The 22,098-nt window shown below is 36.7% G+C and overlaps 1 protein-coding gene across 4 annotated transcripts in view; it reads right to left on the bottom strand.

The window, feature by feature from the left end:
• The window catches only part of usp32 (ubiquitin specific peptidase 32), a 48,824-nt gene that overhangs the window by 26,060 nt on the left and 666 nt on the right, over positions 1 to 22,098 (bottom strand). For all 4 annotated transcript variants that reach the window (XR_014628774.1, XR_014628775.1, XM_084419394.1 and 1 more), the window contains exons 2-4: positions 14,249 to 14,376; positions 7,031 to 7,136; positions 2,199 to 2,317 (exon numbers count right to left, since the gene is read on the bottom strand). Coding sequence is in view for 2 of the 4 variants with exons in the window: in XM_084419394.1 (XP_084275520.1) it covers positions 2,199 to 2,317; positions 7,031 to 7,136; positions 14,249 to 14,376 (353 nt within the window). In the remaining 2 variants the exon portion in view is untranslated. The remainder of the gene's footprint in view (positions 1 to 2,198; positions 2,318 to 7,030; positions 7,137 to 14,248; positions 14,377 to 22,098) is intronic.

Genomic DNA, 22,098 nt, shown 5'->3' on the forward strand with positions numbered 1-22,098 from the left:
GACTATAGCCATGTTTCAATCCAAGTTGTCTTATTTATGTCATTTAATTTGTGAAATATCAGAATATTGCAAATAAAATTAATCTTACCACATTAAAAACACACACTTCAAGCTGTTTTTTTGTGTATGCTTTTTGGAAATTTTTATTTTATTTTAGGGCTGTCGATTTAAAAAGTATGTACAGCGATTTACCACATTTAATGTGATGCAGGGCAACAGGTCTCTGCATGATGTAGCCTTCAGAAACAATTCAAGATGTTGAGGCAAAAATGCTCTGGCCTGTATTATTTTTTTGTCTCATATTTTTATCACAAGTAATTAGCACAATATCACACGAGTGCTGTTTTTAATACCGAATAGCTTGAGTGCAAATGCGATATTTATTTTATATAACAGTTCAATAAATGAGCAATTAATATTTGTTATATTTTAAACACAATATTGTCTGTTTTTGCTCAATTTTGCCAAGGAAGATATCACCTATAAACCAAGAGCAGAACTTTTGTGCGTCTCCAAACACACAGCGGTGTTTCGTTTTTGAATAATTCGGTTGAACTAATTATTCAATAGCCATTTCATAAAGAGAGCCATTTACTTAATTCATGAATGAATCAGCTGTTTGAACTAACTGAATGAATAAATGACTCAATTACTTGAGACATTTACTGCCACCTAATGGAAGTTTTAGTTTCCTATTTAGAGTAAAATTTCATAAAAAAAAATAATTTCATATTTTGGGGATTCTGTTTATTTATATTTACTCTCCCTCATGTCGTTTCAAATCTGTATGACTTTCTTTCCTTTGTGGAACATTAAGATATTTTGAAGAATGTTGGTAACCAAACTGTTTTGGTCTGTCAAAATATTTAAATTCTAGGGGTGTAACGGTATGTGTATTCGTCCCAAACCATCACGGTTCGGTGCATACAGTCAGACAACGAATACAGTCAGTCACAGGCGATCCACACTCTAATCCAGAAAGGGGCGAGCGGTAATGCAACAATGTTTGCTAACCGCCACAACAGGAAAAAGAGCAGACGAAGAAGAGACAATCTATGCACCAACTCAAAACAAGAGCTCAGATTGCATACAAGAGCTTGCTAGAAGCCTATACGCTGAGTTTCGGTAAATTTTTGTGACGCGCTCCACTAACTTCATGGAAAGGTAACGGGGACAATAGAAAGCGGCAACCTGTTTGTTTTCTTTATTTTAAAAAAGCACAATGTTTTGTTTTTATTGTGAGTGTAGTGTACACAAATAAAAATAGACACTTTACAGTTTCGAATGATGTCTTACTGGTCATCTGTATGACCATAATTTATGCTATTTTAAGTTGGTTCCGCTGTTATAGTGAGACATTTGCCATCGTGCCAATTTGTGTCATGGAAATCTCACTACAGTCCAGTGATGAAATATGAGAGTCCTGGAAATGGGAAGTCTAAGGTGCCGCTTCACTCGCTGTCTCTTGGAAAGGTGAAGTAGACAGATGAAGATGCACTTTTTCTCCTTCTGGCTCATCTTTCCATGATTTCTTGAAAAAGCGTAATATTAAACATTGTGCATCCGCATACTGCTTAATACACTAGGTGGAACAAATTTGCATTATTGTCTGTTCAAAATAAATGAAAAGAAACTTTTAGGATTTGTTGCATTTTCCTGCTGTACCAAACTCGTATCAAACCATGAACCCCAAAACCGAGTCATGTACCAAACCGTGACATCTATGTACCGTTACACCCCTACTATATACCATTTCAGATGCAGCTTCTGAATAATTGTAGCCTAAAAGTTTGTGTAATAAATTCTCTGTTGAATCAAAAAAATATTTCTTTCTAGAGCTACTTTTTGTAATGCCTAAATGCTTTTCTCATTTAACACAATAATACATTTAAATTATCTTTTGAGGGTAATTTCTCAACCAAATTTGATGTGTGATTAATTTGCGATTAATCAGTACATCATGTAATTAATTAGATTAAAAGTTTTAATTGCTTAACATTTATTTTTTTTATACATGATGATCCTATAAACTTGATCCTATAAATGCAGTTTAATTTCTTATCTTCATAATAATCTGAAATGAGTAATTTTCAATAAGAAAAATCTAAATATATCTCTTGAACACCATGTGGCTGGAAGGCATGGTGGATTGGTCTGAGACAGAGGTAAATAACACAGGTGAGTCTTCCTGCACTGACCTCCGTGAAGCACTTCCTAAGAGAGGGCGGGACCTCCCCATCCACTGAACGTAGCATGCTCTCCACATCCTCCCGGACCACATAGGCTCCCGAATCACTGGCGAACAAGCTGAAGATGTCTGTGGATACAGAGGACATGCTGGTTAATGCACACACACCTTATCAGAGTCTAGCAGGCAATGTGTCTCGCACCCTCACATCAATCACAGCTGTCAAGGACACAGTGTGACGCTCCAGAGTAGACACTACATCTATGGAGAATATCAGACTGTGAACTATGCAGCTACAAGTTTGACTAAAGAAACACAGAGCTAAACAAAGCTAGTAATTTATAATGCATAATGACAGAAATTAGCAAACAAAGAGGTAGAAAATTTAATTACAATACAAAACATTAAAGCTGCAGCATTTATCGGGGTTCAAGCGGTTTAAGGCCTTCATGCACATGCGTAAAGATATATTGTTTTATTTAGCAAGCATGTAAACACTTAGAAAACTTCATACAAAAGATCATATAAGAGAATCAGTCAAGAATCATTTTGTAAAGACGTAAATAATGTATGTTGGATTGATGTTTATAAGGAAGGTCATCCTGATAATGCATTGTCAGCATTTGAAAGATTATTTTACCCTTTGGTGGACAAACATGCACCGATGAAAAAAAATGTACAGTGAAGAATGTTAGGGCACCATGGATTGTTAATGAGTTGAAAAACATTATGCAAATTAGGAAATCAAATAACTAAAATTATTAGGAAAAAGAAAAGAATGTTTTACAAAATTAAAATAAGTGAATGTAAATATGATTGTAAAAAATGTGGAGTACACTCAATGAAATAAAGGATAGGAAATCAAGTCAAATTCCTTCTTTTATTGATACAGGTGACTCATTTTTAACTATTTTTAAACCATATGAAATTGGAAATTATTTTAATGATTTTTTTTCATAAATAAAGTTGATAAATTAAGAGAAGAAATGTTGTTTGGCAGAACAAGTTTGCCACATCTTTAATATCAGTATCGAAAAAGGGATTTTTCCTTTAGCTTGGAAAGATGCAAAGGTTATTCATCTACAGAAAAATGCAGCACTGGGTTTTAATGGTCATAATAGTCAACCAATAAGTTTGCTACCAGTTCTTAGCAAAGTATTGAAAATGATAGTTTGTGAGCTAATTTAATTATTCTTTACGGAGAATAATTTGCTCTCTAATTTTCAGCATGCATATTGAGAGCACAGATTGATGACAATAACTTAGTAGGAGCAGTATTGTTAGATTTTAGCTCAGCTTTTGATGTACTGAATCATAAATTATTGCTGGATAAACTGAAATGTTACTTCTCATACTGTACATTGGTTTTCAAAGTGAACTGTCTAATGGGACAATGTGTATTTTATAATGGAAGTCATTCAGATGTGAAAGAGTTGCAATGTGGTGTGCCTCAAGGAAGATGTTTAAGACCAATTATCTTCCTCTTGTTTTAAAGTGTGCACGGACAGTCATGTTGTATGCAGATGATAAAATATTATTGATTTTGATTTCTTTATTTAAAAGGGACAACGCACATTAATCAACATGAGTACAAAGTCCAACATGTAAATGTGCCAGATTTAGCCATACAGGCTAATTTTCATCTGCAGTGTAAATATGCTAGGGAATACCTATATTTACCTGCAACATCAAATAAGCAGTTGTCTACTGCTTTGGATGAGGAAATACAATTGGTCATAAAGTAGGTACGGAATAATAAGTTGGTTCTAAACTTGATAAAATCCAAAAGCATTGTGTTTGCATCAAATTGCATCAAAAGTTACATTTGTCTGTAAACAGTGTTCCTATTGAACAGGTAGAGTCGCAGACTTCTTGGAGTTATATTAGACATTAGGCTGAAGTGGTCAAAACAGATAGAAAATATGGTAACGGGTATGGGAAGAGGTTTGTCAGTTATTAAGAGATGTGAAACTTTTTACCACAACACTGTATTTCTAAAATTGTACAAACAATGGTTCTTGCTTAGATTATTGCCCAGTGGTGAGGTCGAGTGCATCAAGTAAAGACAAAAAAATGTAACTAATTGAAAAATGACAATTAGTCCAGAACAGAGAGACACGACTCACTTTAAACTGTGATAGAGAGGCTAATATAATAAGAATGCACTGGTGAAGGATTGTCTCTCTGCTTTGTTTTATAAGGAATATTTCTGTGTCTAGAGTTCCTAATGTCCTGTACTCTCAACTTTTGTATAGTAGTACTACTCATAACTTTAACACCAGGCATGCATAAAAGGGACGTTTTTTACTTCCTGTTTCGAAAACCACTGCAAAACAATGGACTGTAATGTATAGGAGGAAGGAAAATATGGAATGATTTACCATTGATATTACATATTTTTTAACAAGAAAAACTAGTTTTCAAAAAAAAAAAATTAAAGTAACATTTAAATGGCACAATATATAGTAAATTGTTGATTTTGAGATTTGGAATGAATGTTGGGTTAGTATGTTTCATTGACTTGACTTTTTATTATTGTTGATTAAATGTAGTTTTGTATTTTTTTTTACTTGTTGGGACCATAGGAAGAGTAGCCACTGCCTAGGTAGTGGCTAATGGGGATCCAAATAAACAAATACACTTAGATCATAGATGGAAAAGACCATTTACAGCCAATACAGGCAATTTACTAAGGAATAATATGTTTTTTGAAGTTTTTTTGACAGTTAAAGCATCTTGCCTGATCTCCACCACTTTTATTAGGTGTCCTCAAAGTGTGCCCATACAAATGTGTGTCAAATTTGTTGTAAATATCTCATTTTGTTTTGAAGTTTAGACACTTATATTTATGAGAGCATAAAAATTATCCATGGGCGACATTGATCTGATTTTTTTGTCAGTTCCTATTATAATTTTGACATTTGGTCGTTATTGTTTAGCTATTGACCTATGTTTTCAAATTTTCTGTGGTGATTTTGTCTCGATTGGACTAACGGTTTCGAAGATAAGATAAACCGTTACACAAACCATAAGGTGAAACCTGGCATGTTTGGTATTGTTGGACTTGGAAAGGATTCAGGAGTCTAAGGAGGTCACTTCTGTGAAAAACGCTGGCTTGAAACTTCTCAGGCTCCTCCAGGGCATTGTGCCGATGACGCATACTGAGTTTTTTGAGATACGCCAATGTTCTCATAGACTATCATGGCACCCTGGACAAAGACACTGCATGCCAATTTTCATCGGACTAACGGTTGGGTGCGGTTATAGCCATTTTCATGATTTTTTTCACCTGTTATAGCGCCACCAAGTGGCCAATCGTTGCATTTTTTTCATGTGACCTCAGATTGAGCTCAAACATGCGTCACGAGTTTACCGAAAATATCTCTTTCCGTTCACAAGCTATAGCCGTTTTAGTAAAAGTGGCCCTGGTCACATCGAACATTTTGGTTCCCCTTAGCAACCGTGAATTGAAATAAAAAAACCTAGGAGTAGTTCGCAAAAGCAGGTTTTTCAAAAAAATAAAATTTACTCGAAAATGGCGCCTGAAGGGCGAGCAAATCCGAGACATGCATTGAGCCAAGGATTCCAACGATATAAGACACTTGAGCCTACGCCTAACGGTTTAGGAGTTATGAGCCATTTCATACTTTTGACCAGTGTTGCACCCCCATCAGGCCGTTCGGGGCATGCCTTTAGTGACGTTGTAGGCGGTGTGAGTACTACCAGCCCTCAAAGTTTCAAGTCTCTACGACTTACGGTTCGGTCTGGCCGATCAGTTTTAGATGGAGAATGCTGCATCATGGGAAAATTAACAATAACAATAGGGTTTCAGCACTACGCGCTTGAACCGCTAATAAAAAGGGCCTAAAAAAGGCCTATAAAAAGAACTATAGGATCTCAGCACTTGATCCTTGAGCTGCTGGTCACAAAATCTTTATCAAGCCTTTTAACATGTACCTCAGAGAGGAAAAAGGTTTTTGCATTTTCAGCTCATTTATCATAGAAATGTGGTGTTTTTTCTCTGTAAAAGTTTGCACGCTTCTTTAGAATAATATGGCGCACATGCTCAGCTAATTTGGTGAAGTTCTGGGCAAAGCAGACCATTTTTCAGTCATTTCAATGTCATTTTGCATAGGATAATATAGAGCATTTTTCACCTTTATAGCTTTCAGCCATTTCATGGGATTTGCCATAGAAATGACTCCAGAGAATCTTGCTGCACTGGTTTGGTTCCGGTCGGGTCAAAAACCTAGGACCAGTTTGCAAAAGTAGGTTTTTGGAAAAACCCAAAATAGCAAAAATTTTCCAGGGTGACGAGCAAATCCGAGGCATGCATTTTTATGAAGGTAAAAGAGTAGCAAACCTCGAGAGCACATAGATGTGAATTTGAGAACTTGTACAATAAATATTCGTACTTGTACGTGAACATTTACACTCACAGCTCCAATGTGAAAACCTGTAAAATAAAAATCTGGAAAAAAAAATGGCATTTTACACATTTGTGACTACTTGTCTGCAGCTTCAGATTCAGAATACAGGTTTGTGACTATTGTATGCGAGTGCAAATTTCAACATTCAACTTCAGATTTTTATTTGACAGGTTTTCACATTGGAGCTGTGAGTGTAAATGTTCACGCACAAGTACGAATATTTATCGTACAAGTTCTCGAATTCATGTCTACGTGCTCTCGAGTTTTGCTACTCTTTTACCTTCATACATTTTGTCCCCCTTGAGCCAAGGATTCCAACGATATAAGACACTTGAGGTCGTAACGCACTTGAACCCCTAAAAATATAAAAGGTTGGGTTGAGTGGACTGCATGTGCCCCTCTGTACACCTACATTTGGCTTTCTCTTCATCGCGTCCTCTTGTTAACAGAACCAGCCCGACAATCAGGTAGTTGAAGTGTAGCCCTTTAGATGTGCCACCAAAAGAGCTGTAGATCACCTACAACAGATGAGAAAGGAAGGAAGGATGCACATTAAATGTAGCCCCATAAAATGCACACAATTGATCAGCATTTAATTCTGTGTTCAAATAACATCGTCTTCAGGTGACCTGCAGTGATCATTGGCACCGAGCTAAATTTTGCCATTGAACTCAACTTTATGCAATTGAGCAATGAAGCAGAAACTACTAATGGGAGTGCAGGTAGTTACCCACTGCTCTGCACATTTTGTATGTCTCCCTTATTTAACACACCTGAACCAGATCATCAGCTCATTAGGAGAGACTCCATGAACTGAACTTAGTGTGTCAGATAAGAGAGACCTACAAAATGTGCAGAGCAGTGGGTCACGAGGACTGGAATTGGGAACCACTGGTGTAGCCTATATGCCCTTTTCTACAAAACACAGGAAATTATGCATTGTATTGCACATAATGGTTATGCAAAGGGCATACAGTGAAATATACACAGATTACACAGACGACAATAACATACTCAGTTCAGTATAATAATGATAATGATGATTATTATTAAAAATTAGGTCTTAAAATCAATTTTTACCAGTAAGCATAGCAAAACAGGTTGGAAAAAATGTTTTGCAGGCATTTACAGGACAAAGTCACACAACACACCATGCAACTAAAGAAAACGTGTATTTATAGTTACACAACAAAGAAGGTCATTACTTCCCATCAGTACACTATTACGAATACTATTGATGTTCGACACAGAAAACGCTTAAGACAGACAGCCTGGTGTTAGTAGTCATCTCAGACCTTTGATTTCCGCTGAGATTCAGAGAAACATCAGACTCTTAATGATAATAATGCACCCTAGATACATATCTCCCCATAAATCAGCTGAAAACATTTAGTTTAATACAGAGGAAACATTACATTCTCTCTCAACCCACACTGCAGGGCTACATAAATGAATAAAAAAAAAATATCCCTGCAAAATATGTCACAGCAGGAGGGTTAGCAGTAAAATGCTTTTCTTCCAGTATTTGATCTGTTTCTATTTCACAGATACATCATGCACACATAATTCACTTTTACGCCTGGTGTGACACCATGTCTTACCAATAACACCACATATAAGTAACATTTTCACACACCCTGATGCCTAGTAAACAGTCTAGCACTCTGCGGCTAATAAGAAAAATTTACTAGAAAAAGTTCAAATGAGTCTTGACTGACAAGTTGGACTACAGCTTCACTGCTGAGCAGGGTCCAAAATTCACTTTTATCCCATACTTATCAAGGAACTTTTGACAAAACATTCACTTAACATGTTCGTGGATTAAAACAAAGACAAAAAATAGAAAAATGGCTAAATAAATAAAACCAGAATATAAAAATAAATAAAACTAGTAAATATTTATTTACTTAAGCACACCCGTAACTAAAATAAAAAAATAAATGAAACAAAACAAAACAAAGAAAACATGTATGTCTGTGACCTTTCCACTAAAAGCATGATAGTAAATTTACTAAAAGTATTCAAGTTATTTATTTCAGAAAATAAAACAAACTAGTAAATGAAAATTAAGCGAAACAGTACAAAAAATAAATACATAATATAGCCTATTGATTTAACAAAAATAAATAAACTAAACTATCGCTAAACTAAATTTAATGGTAGGGATTTTTTGGTTTCCAAGCTAAATGTATGATATTCAATTTACTGGCCACTATACTCGTACTCGCTAATTATACAGTTTATAACTAATTTATAAAACAAACAAAGTAAAGAAAAGTGAAAAATAAATAAATATTTTAAATAAATAAATAAATAAATAAATACAATAAAACAAAACCAAACTTAAGTCTGGGGCCTTTTGGTTTCGAAGCTAAATGTATGATATTCAATTTACTGGCCACTATACTCGTACTCACTAATTATACAGTTTATAACTAATTTATAAAACAAACAAGTAAAGAAAAGTGAAAAATAAATAAATATTTTAAATAAATAAATACAATAAAACAAAACCAAACTTAAGTCTGGGGCCTTTTGGTTTCCTACCTAAATGTATAGTGAATTTACTGACAACTAGCAATTTGTAATTGTACTGTAATAATAATAAATTAATGTGTAATTAATACAGTAAAGACAATACAGTAATACAGTAAAGAGTGATTATTTTTATATTTGATTATTCAATTTCTGTATTATTTCATACCTGAATGTTTTGTTAAATAGTTGTAAAATGAAAAAAAAAGAAGCAAATTTGTTTCTTTCTTGTACTGTATTTGTTATTTGCAACTTTGTTCTAATTTTTAATAAAGATAAAATAACAAAAATAACTATATTGTGATTATTAATAAAAGAATTGTAGAAAAAGATGCATCGAGAATCGTTTTATGATTAAAGCGTTACCCCAATCGTAATCGAATTGTGAGACAAGTGAAGATTCACACCTCTATGTTGAAACCACCACACAAAGCTTCCAGTTTCACATACGGCACATTTAGTTGATTGTTTTAATTTGCTGGGTGGCCATTGGTATGTGTGAGTGAACCCATTCATTTCTTATGGGCTGTTTACACACATAAGTCACTGCACCACTGTGATGACCCTGGTGTATTCTGCTCTGACAGCACATCATATGTATGCATGAATGTGATCTTTTGTGACAGAACTAGGGAAGTGCAAGAACAGTTGACTAAACAATACTGCTGCTGCTGTTTGTGGACATTGGAAATACCAGTCATTTTTTTCCGTTTTGCATTATATTTTTACAAAGGCTACATCCAAATGACTGTCCTATTAATATTACAATTGAAAATACATTTTGAAAAGTGTATATCAAAAAATATAGTAGCCAGTACACGTCAAAATACTTTCCGTACACAAGAATCAACATCTTAACATTGGTGACATTTGGTCACAAACTTTCTGAATTCTATTTATTATATTGAGTTTGTACTTACTGGCCCTGCTGTACCAACCGATTCAGTTAATTTGATTAAATATATGTCTATATTTGTAAACACTGATTAACTGAATAATTAAGTTTACTGTACAATGCTCATATCAATGAACATTGAACATAGCAAATGCTGCTGAAAAATTTGGTCATATACAGTACGTAATATGTATATGACCAAATTTTTCAGCAGCATTTGCTATGGGATTTGACTGTTTGATTCATAGATTAAGTAGGCTACTTCAAATGAATTGCTAATACAGACTGTTGTTTTCTGACTATCTTCTGGGAGTTTAAGCATTATAGAAATTAGTTGTGGCACACAGAACGGCTTAATTTTATTTCTACATTGTACAAATACATAATATACACAAACACAGAGGCCATTCTTATCGAAAGCAGCTTTCATAATGAATAATGTAGCACGCTTCCGTAGCATGCAATCATTGCCCTTTGATGTAATATAAACACTGAGCGACTGAAGGTAGAGGTAATGATCAACCAGAGCATTCCAGAAGCTGACACGTGCACAGACAGGAAGTGGGAGAAAAAGTGTGCAATGCTGAAAGGGATTTAATGAGGCTAGATGCTAAAGATCAACGTATGGTGTGGGCTGGCCTGCTGCGAGCTGAATTCAGGGGAACCAATCCACTTATCCCAACGACGAAATGAGCAGCTGGGAGCTCGGGGTTCCTCCTGACTGTGCCTCCCGGTGATGGACGCAGTGCAATATGTCACCTGCAGCAGATTAATCACCCACGGGCGCAGGCACGGACTACCTGCCATCTATACGCATGTGTGGGTGCATGTAGGTTAAGTGAATAATATATCGAGTTTGACGCATGGTTAGACAGTGGAGTACAGGGCTGGTTGCATAAACTGTTAAGACAAGTCTTAGAAGTTAGTCATCAAATTTAAGTCAGTTACATAAAAACATAGATTGGTAATAACTAACTGCTAACTGTAACTAACTTCTAGTTGGTCATACTAGTTCTTAAAGGGGTCATCGGATGCCCATTTTCCACAAGTTGGTATGATTCTTTAGGGTCTTCATGTAAAGTTTGTAACATACTTTGGTTAAAATTCCGTAACATACTTTGGTTAAAATTCCTCAATGGTTGTGTAAAACAACACCCTTTTTACCTCCTCAAAAACAGCTCTGTTCACAGCAACCCGTTTCGGTGCATGTCTCTTTAAATGATAATGAGCAACTGCTCACACCCACCCCTCTCTTCCATGGGGCATGTCGACACAAGACATGTAAAGTGCTGCCTTGGCGGACAGTATACAAATAGCTGAGGGCGTAAATATGCTAATACGGGACAGTCCGTCAGTGGTCGTGGGCAGAGCATGAAAATCCAAACGGCTTGATTATTGAGAGTGCTTAGGCTTTATGAGGATTAAAAAAAATAAAAATAATAATAATACATTTTATTTATTTGGCGCCTTTCTGGACACTCAAGGTCGCCTGAGAAGGAGTGAATGGATTTTTTTCATTGTATTGTGGTTGTGTCCACACACTGCAAGGACACATTTATAATATTGCAAACACCATGTAAAAGTGAATTTTGGATCCGATGACCACTTTAAAGGGATAGATCACCAAAAAATGAAAATTAGCCTATAATTTACTCACCCTCAAGTCATCCTAGGTGTATATGACATTCTTCTTTCAGACGAGTTATATAAAAAAATGTCCTGGCTCTTCCAAGCTGTATAATGGCAGTGAATGGTTGTTTCTGTTTTGAAGTCCATAAAAGTGCTCCACACGGCTCCAGGGGGTTAATAAAGGCCTTCTGAAGCGAAGTGATGCGTTTGTGTAAGAAAAATATCCATATTTAAAACTTTATAAAGTAAAATAACTAGCTTCCGGCCAAACAGACATACGGATTTGACTTAAGTGTAAAGCACAACTTATGCGAGTAATGCTAATATTTATACTACGCCATAACGCACTACGCTACTTCCGACGTCACAAGTTGCGATTTAGGTGCAAGTAGACTGGGTATGGTCGTTTGGCCGGAAGCTAGAATTTTACTTTGTAACGTGTAAAATATGAATATTTGTATTTATATTAATACAACTCTGATTGTATTTGTCTGAAATAGGGCTGTCACTTTTGAAAAATCAAATTCGAACGGATATCAAATATCAAGCAATGTATTCGAATATATTCGAATATCTACGAGTAAAATGAAGTTAACGAACGACCTCGATCCATCAGGAAACGCCACATAGGTCGCTGAATTTCACTGCGCTTCATGAAGAGTTTTTCTTTTGCGTGAAAAAGCCGTTCGCCGGAGATGTGTTAAAAGACAGCGGAGTGCATTCATGATTATTAGGCTACCGGTATAATAATCCTCCTGGCGCCGGGTCTGAGTGAGTAATTTACTCTCTTACCTTTGTTCTTTGATTAACATTAATGACACTTTAAGACCAGCCGCTGCTGACAGAGACGCGATCTGACACGCGTCCCATTTTCTCACAAATCTCTACGTTCATTTAAGACTTTATTTAAATAATTTAAGACTGCTCTTATGAGGACACTCGACAAAACGGACATTTGGCATAATTTGTGTGTTATGGTTTGTTCAAGCCCGAAAGAGAACTCGATACTGGCGGGCGTCTTTTCTGTGGGTCGTGTGAGTGTGTGTGTGTGTGTGTGTGTGTAATAGGCAGGAATTACAGCGCGGTCTCTTTAGTCTTGTTGTTATCTTCCATTTTCAAAACAAGCTGGCTATTGGCTATTCGCTTGATTTGGTCACGGGCCTACGCTACAATACGTTTAGAGCAGCCGCTACTGGATGAGATGGCAAACAATAAAATAAAAAACAAACGGTCTAATCATAGACTGTAAAAAATGCGCAAAACATGGCACTTTAAAAAAAACAGATAGTTTATTTATAGTTAGATTTCGAATATTTCACGTCATGTTCGAATGCATATTCGAATATCGAATAAAAAGTGACAGCCCTAGTCTGAAAGAAGAATGTCATATACACCTAGGATGTCTTGAGGGTGAGTAAATCATGGGCTAATTAGAATTTTTGGGTGAACTATCCCTTTAAGACACAGTTTTAACATCATGGCTATGTTTATGCAACTGGCCCCAGGTGTAAATGTAAGGAAAATCTCAACCTTGATCCAGCAAATGGTCTGTTAACCAGCACAGAATGTGACACGTGAATGTGTAGAGTGCAAGAAATAATCACTTTAGTAATAAACCTACTCAATAAAAGCATCAAAGTGCTTGGCAAAAATCAGGATAAGTCACTGTACAAGCTTGTGGGAAAAGAGATATGCATAACTATGCAATTTCGGATGAGTGGCAGTTTTGTTCAGCTGAAAGAATTTCATTGGATTGCAGCCAGGACTGAAAGTTCATAATACCTGACGAAAGATTCATGACTTTAGAGTCAAGTCCTGTTAAAGGCCTCCATCGGTTTTAAGGACTTTTTTTAAATTGACACTAAAACTTCAAAGAGAAGTGTCCCCTTTCTAAAGCGATCTTAGAGTATTGATCCGATACATTTTTCTCAATAAAACTGGCTGAGATCCACACAGAAACGAGACGAAAATAACTAGTCAGCCACACTGGCATGCAAATACTAGTTCCTATGACAACAAGTAGAAGAAGTATGAACCAGAAAGGTTTCTGCTGAAATAGAGGGGGATATCTGTATGATTCATCTCACAGAGATCAGACTATAAAATACAGGAGGCAGGTAGAGGGCCACATGAACTCATGGTTACAGCGGTCAGGTCATGAGGAAGTATTTAAATGTCAGATGATGATGTGTGAGGGTGTTTTACCATAAAGCCCCGCCCTTTCAGTTAGTGCTTCTCTGGGTTACAAGTGGTAACCACATGACTTTGCGTATTTAGAGCATCAGCAAACCAAAACAGAACTACACACAACACGAACAGGGAAATAGCTTAAGCTTAGTCAAACTGCAGCATAAAAAAGCACAAAATCAACAGTGGGGAACTGTAACTAAGTTAATGTATGTTTTTGTGACTATCATGTACTAAAGGATGTAGTCAGAGCACAAAATATAAAGAAAATATAATCTAAATCCATCAAAGGTACAGTAAATGGACTGTCATACAAGCACAACCCTGTTAAAACATGATGAGACAGCACTGTAATGTAATTTTTTTTATTAAAGCTTGACTCACCTCTGCAACCTTTGGTGGCACTCCATCGCCCAGTACTTCCCTGTAGAAGCATTGCTGGGTCATATAGACAGACAGGCCACTGGTCCTCTTGAAGGCATCTCGCAGACGTTTGAGCTCCACATCGGTAACTGTGAACACAGTGGAGAGCTGTCAAATAGCTGTACAGGATATGAGGTGGTTTTCAATAAAAACTACTTCAAAAAGAGGTTCATTGTTTTATACTAAACTATTGGAATGCATCCTCGCTGAATAGCCTAACGCATTGATAACCCATTCAAAAACCTTGTGAGCATAAGGCTCTTTGGCGTCTAGCAGTTAATCGTTCCATTTACGTGTTATGCAGTTTTTTTAAGCAGAAAATTCATGTCAGGGCCTTAGGTCTGAGATAGGTAGCTCTGAGTGCTGAGCAAACTTCTTATAAGTCAAAGTCATTGCCATCTTTGCACATTTCTTACCTCTAGCTCAGAGCATGTTGAGTTATAATGACAGAGAGGGACTACAGCAAGTGCTTTCATCTCTCTCTCTCTCTCTCTCTCTCTCTCTCTCTCTCACGTACACACACACTCATCCCTTTTAAAACATCACCGCCTCTGCAGCCTGTGTTTAACCCAGACACTTAGAGGAGGCCATTGCTGCTTCTCTCCACTCATAGCCTTGTACTGCCTAGCACAATACATCACAGACCTGCTCATAAACCACAGCACTGTTCTATTCGACCCATCCATATAACAGGATCAAGGCCAAGAGCAGAGGGCCAAGACACCATGCTCTTTCCAGGATATTTCCAGAAATGCTTTTCTGAAAGAACAGAATGGATTTTGACTTCGAAATCAGTGACTGAAACAGACGTTTAAATAGCGCTTCTCAGATGGCACGTTTGTTCAGCATCTATCTCATGCACACAACGTGGATAAGCTACAACAGTGAAACGTGTCAGCTGTGTGTGAACACTATAGCTCTGGATTGACGATATTTATTTCTCGATTTTATTCTCGTTTTTTGTTGATATGTGAACAAAACTTCACAAAAAAAAAAAATTGCTTTCACACTCAGATGAAAATGAAATTTTTTCATTTTATATCCAATATACAAGCGACTTCTTGTCTTTAGTAGAACATTAAAGAAGAGTTTTAGCTTTTTAGCATCGTAATGCGACAGGAAGCTTGCGCTGCAGACTGCTGTTTGTTGAGGCTGTGGATTACAGGTAATAATATTGTGAATAATGTTCAGTTTCTTGCACAGACCGATGCCTTCGCGTCATGAGACCTCATTGTATCGTCAGGAGCCATGGGTATTCATTTTGTTTTGCCTGTATATGTACTCCCGAAGTGACGGTAGCCGGTGACTTGCACTAAAAAAAAAAAAAAAAAAAAAAAAAACACCACCCATTTTTGGGTGAACTATCCCTTTAAGAATGCTTGGAATTAGGCGGCACATAGTACATTCACAACAAAAGCATTCAAACAAATGCCACTCCATTGTAATAACAGTTGTTAGCATATCATTGAAGGAGAGCGACTGGAGCCATTTTTCAGCACTGATGGCTCTTATGGTGTTGTCACAATACGGCAGCTGATGTTTTCCCTGCCCTTTTTGTCCTAAAACACCTTTTTAATTAGAATAGTGTTTACTATAACAAATGTGCTGCAAATGTCATATGAAGAACGTGTCATATGAACAAACAGTACCGATTTAAATTTTACAAACCTTAAGTACACAAAATTTGCTTAATTTTGAAACAGACGTCAAAGTAATGATAACTTGCGGTTCGGTGTAGATGAGTCAAATGTTGATATATATAAGCGCATCTGACTAATTCCATGAGTTCATTCAGTGAAGGATTCATTAAACTGTAAAACAGGCCTAAACTCATTCAAATCGTAAACTTGAGTTTTTTTTAAACATAATTCGTTAAAAGATCTGGCTCATAAGAGTCACTTGTTCATAAATTGGACTACACTGGTTGCTCTACATGTTTTGATTCACTAAAAAGAACTGGTTCATATTAAAAGTCATTTGTTCATAAATTGGACTACATCACAAAGGGCTGAAAATTAGGAGATTAGTTTCATCTTGTTTTTAAATTTGATCTTTTTAATTGTAAGATTACGCTGCCACAAAAAAAAAATAAAAAAAAAAATAGACCTATACTGAAAAATGGGTGTAGAAACTATTTTCACTCAGACATTGCTAGTAAATTTCCCAAACAATTACAAAGAAGCAATGGCAAGTAACACATTGAATTAATGTTATTTTCTTGGCAAACATGCTCCAATAATCTTTGCTTTATTTACAACTTCAGATAATCATTTTTTACAGTATATAAATATTCACACAAACTTCCCACTTCTCCCCTATAATTCTCATACCTGCACCTTCATTTCTCACTCATATGGCAATGAGGTTCAGTAAAGGGTAAACTCTGATTGGTAGGTCAGTGCTGAGCGTATGAGGGCATGTCATTGTGATGTGACCAGTGATGCTGAAAGACACACAAAGCCTCAGAGGGAATATTGTTTAAGAACAATTTCAGCACAAAAGTGAGACTTTGAGCCGGAACACTGCATGAGATGTATCAAGGACCTGGAGAGAAGAATCGCATTCGTACACACAATGCTTGTAAGGACGTTTAAAAAAAAGACGTCTATATCAGGATGTTGAGGACACCTTATTGCATAAAATCACTACAGACAAATAATGAGGATATTCAAAAGCTCAAAGCACAAACTTAAACAGGTTATTCCAATGAGTCAATGGAAAGAAACATTGTTTACATCCTACAAGTGTAGTTGACATCCAATACTTTTGGACAGTTGACATTATGAAAGTTGTGCGTTGTGACATGCCACACACTGCAGGACCATTTAAAATTAAGTGAAGGTTAAATTTTCTTTATTAAAATTGCAAAACAAAACAAAAAGCCATTTTTCCACCACATTACAATATTAGACTTATTAATGTTTTAGGCCTCAATACAACCAAATATCAGCCTTGCCAATATATGTCTCTATCAGTAAGCACAGCACATTTTCTCAATAGGCACTCCACAGTCTTTATAATACCAGGAAGAAATGGGAATACTGTGTTTTGCGAAGATATGACGACAGGAAACAGACGTGTGTGGATATTCCTAGACTTGACAGAGGGTGAACCAAAGGGACAGCCTGAGAAAACAGTTTAGAGCTCGGAGGGTCATAAAAATTCCTCAGGACTAAAGAAAGGTTGATTTTCTTACAAAGCAGGAGAAAACTTTTAATTCTCAAATGACATCCATTCTCCCAGGTCACACTCTATAGTCAAAGACACACAGCTGGGGGAAAGGTGAGGGCGGTCAATGAGATTTCTCTCTCTTCATGTGATACAGAATGCACAGACATGGCCGTGGAGTAGACCACTGCATCTGAGATGTTTCAAAGTTGACAGGTCAGCAGATGCGCTCTAATATATCTCTGCAGTCTCTCCACAGGCATTTTAATAGACATGGAGCGAGCATAATTATTCTGTATAATGATCTGTGGGAGAAAAGCATCGGATGAGGTGAACAACATCCCAAAATCATAAACACAATCATGGCACCAGATGTTCCACTGAAAAGGCAATGACAATGACTATGCTGAATGCTGGAGACATTTTCTGTGCATGTGCAGGAAGAACTCCTGACCAGTTTTTGAAGCCATTACAAGACAATTAAGCCAATTCTATTAAGCAATTCCCAAATTGCTCTCTCCAAAGATGCCAAAGTAATATATGAAAACCATAAGACGGTTTCCCAAGGGAGACCGAGTGATAGCACAACAGTACAGCTATTAAAATATGCATGAAACATTGGAATCAGTTAACTAAATTTACAGAATAATTACTGTCATTTATTTTTATATTATAAGTTTAAAAGTAAAATAAAAAAATGTAATGAAAAAATACTGGAGTCAAAATTAGGTCACTCTGATAGACTAAAATACACTTTCCTTCAGGGGCTAGTTAAAGATCTCCTTTTTATGAGCCACAGTATTTACGGTGAGGCAAAGTAACCTATTCTTATCTATACTGACTCCATTAATCTCCAATAACACTGCTTACACTTGCAATCTAGCCTACCTGACTCAATAATTGTTTATTTAAACTCTTCTCCCAAAAAAGTATCCAAAAAGAAGAAAACTACACCAGCCTTTTCCAACACGAAGGAACACATTGACTAGTGTTCACGTTAGGGTGATGAAAAAGAACTGAGGAAATGCAAATGTCGTCTTGCTCTGGGGAATTCAGTGACAGGTCTACTCTTTGAAATAGCACAGCAAAAGACTGCTAAAGCATTCACAGCTTCTTTGATTTTCCCTTTCCTCGTCCAGTCAGAGCGCTTCCCCTCAGAGGAGAGACAGCTAGATCCATAAAGCTCTGAGTTACTGATGGAATGCCTGCAGGATACACTGTATCCTACAGTAAAACTAATTTCGGTGTGCCATTACCCAGAAACATGACCTACTTTGAGTTCGCAGAAAGCTACAACAATGTAGGTCTGTAGGTGGTGGCAACCTTACATTCTAGGCAGAGGACTCCAAGGACGACCTGAGTACAAATGAGACGCCTGACCCTTATAGGTAGGCAGCATAAATAAACATGAATTCCTGAAGACGAGACTTAATTATCTCCGATGGATTCGACAGCCTGGAGTCTCAGAGGACCCTCTCTCAGTCAAGCTGACAGGGGAATGCCTGTGCTCCCCATAAGGCTAGCAGCACTGTCACATTGTCAGTGGGCTACATACGACAGGGTTGGGAAACTAGAAGCTCCTTTATAATACTGAACAGTATATTGAATGTTCAATCTTAGATGAAAGCCACTGAAAACCTTTGAGTATGATCGCTGGACTTCAAATTACTAACCCGAGTAGCCTATATATTATGGATGATTCCAATCCACACCTTTTCAAGAATAACACAGTAGGAATATTAATAGCTTAAATGAAGACAACAGTTCTTCTTTGTTTTTGATCACGTATGTGTCATCATTTTCCTGGAAAGGTGTTTATGAATTCACAGCTGTCGCATTACGGATGTAAGATTTCCAGTTGGAAACATCATAAAATGTTTTTTTTACGACAATATTTAAAGGAAAATATATTTCTTTCTATCTAGGGATAGGTCATATATATATATATATATATAAAATAAATAAATGGAGCCTGGATATTATTTCAATAAATAATATCCAATGGAGCCTGGATATAAATAAATGGAGCCTGGATATTATTTCAATATAGTCTATAATGCACAATGATGGATTTAAGAACAACTATTACATGACCGAGAACAAGCCATTAATAAAACAAGCAATAAAATGCTGACATGAATTCCATTCCCCTTTAACACTACGTTATTGTGATGAAGTGATGTCAGCAACATTGGCCATTGGGCAGCATGGCACAAAAAGCTTCAATAAATGTGCCACCACAGTGTGGATGCAGCTGAAACAATTAGGGTAATTCTACCTCTGCTAACAGGCTCAGGGCCAGCTAACTCCCTCTCCCCACCAACACACACACACACACACACACACAACCGTATGATACAATCACACAATCTTTTAACCCTTCAACAATCTCAGGTGACTAGCAAGAGGCCCTATTTAGCTCGGGAAACATTATGTCAGCAATTAGCCTATGTCAACAAGATGAAGAGACAAAAAAAAAAAAAAAATTCCTCAATAGCTGTTTCAGATTTGGCCAGGATGTATCTTGGCGTGTGGTTTCCTAGTAAGAGAAACAAAAATGCAAATAACGCCTATGCAAAGCAACAGCTCAATTCTGCTTATTCATCAAGGTGGGGAAAGATAAGCAATGCTTGCTGACGCACTCGATCTCAGGTGCCAGTGTCCGCTCTCAACACCCCGATCATTAGACACTCATAAACATACCAGCATCAAGGCCTGTCAGCCTGATTGTCAGGTCACCAGAGCAGTTAAGGTGATTATGACTGCCAGATAAAAATCAAGAGTATACTGACATAAACATTAAATAACCAATCTAGGAGTATGACTCTGAAGCGTCACATTAGCGAAATTTCTGTTCATTTTCATGGGCAAAAATGTGTTTACTGTTTACCGAGCATTTTCTCAGATCGGATAGCCATCCGATCGTGAAAAGACCAGGTGTAAATGCCCCTTCGAAACGCATTTGAGACGGTTTTAAATCCAATCACTCAAACCACTTCAGGAGTGCCTGACACGTATTCCAGACGAAACTGGACAAGGAAATGCATCTGGTTGTTGAAACCACATATGTAAATCACACAATATGTAAAGCTTACTGTTGGTAAATGCGGAGAATCTGCATGTCCAGTTTGAACCAATTGCGAAATCTGCCTCAGTAAATCTTTCACTCTTATGCAGAATTCCCTATTGCATGGATTCCTACTGAAATGACTGGATTTTGCCAGTGAAAAATTGTCGATCAATGGTAAATGTGACTGCACCTTAATGTTTCAACAAATGCGAATATTGCCTAATGAGAGATTTTTCCACCAGGCCCCTCATTGTGCAATCTGAATACAGCACACCTAAAACTAGCGCGGAAACAGGGAAGGTGAATTCAGGACAGGATCATGACTTGGCCAAAATAAATCTACACTCGTGGTTTTGGATACTGGAGAGATGATGTATCACAGAGCCAGGTAATTTGCAAGACCTGTCAAACTATCACTGTGGCAAAACAAAGTAGGGGCCATTCACACCAAAGAACGCATTTTTGCAGTTAAAAAACACGAGACGTAGGTCTTGAGACATGTTTTTTAAAAGTTTAATATCTTTTACCTTGAGCGCCGTGTAAAATGCTGTGTCATGTGTGAGATACGGCAAAAGACGTGAGATGCGAGTGCAAATGCCAGCGATAATACTGGCATTTGCAAACAGCACAACATACAAAAGTAAAAAAAAAGCATAAAGAAATAACTGATGCCGTCACGTCACATATCATTTATGCAAAGATATGGTGCCTGCAAATATCGTCAATAAAGCCAGCTTCCAAAAAAATTATACAGACCAGTAAGTGTGTAAGGAAATATTGCTTCAAAATCACAATATTGATCAAAAAATTGTGAAAGTACTTTTTTTGTTCATATCGCACAGCCCTAGATGTTAACCACCATAGACAGTCCCCATCAATATTCAGATTCAGGGTTTTTTGATAACCAATTCTCAAAATGTATCCTTGGTTCCCACCAGTATTAAATGGATAATTACCCCCAAAATGAAATTTATTACATCATCATCTAACCCTCATGTCATTCCAAAGCTGTATGACTTTCTTTTGCAAAATGCAAAAAAAAAAGAAGATATTTTGCAGAATGTGTCCATTGAGTTTCATGGTATATAGACTAAATAGATAAATGTAAAAAATGAAAAGATTTTCCAAACATATTTTAAGTTCCACAGAAGAAAATGAAGTCATACAGGTTTGGAACAACATGAGGGTAAGTACATGATTAAAGACTTTCATTTTTGGGTGACCTATCCACTTATTTGTTTACATCCTTGATGAGGAAACACTTACAGCTGATAGGAGCTGTCATTGCCTTATAAACAGGCCTTTACTAAAAATACATAATTATATTTATTGAATTATAATTATTGAAGAACATTCACTTCCATAAAATCACCAAATCCATAAAAGTAACACCAAATAGTATAATAACTGAAGGTAAACAGGAAGAAAATGACTGGTTAGAAAAAAAATCTGATTTCTATGTGCCAGGAAATGCACTTCCACTGTCTGCTTAGGGAGAGATAAAGAGCGATAGGCTACATGACAAATACAATGGAGGTGTTGAGAAATGTTGACAGATTAGTGAAATCTGTTT

Source organism: Rutilus rutilus (assembly GCF_951802725.1).
Source record: "Rutilus rutilus genome assembly, chromosome: 9".
Taxonomy (NCBI): domain Eukaryota; kingdom Metazoa; phylum Chordata; class Actinopteri; order Cypriniformes; family Leuciscidae; genus Rutilus; species Rutilus rutilus.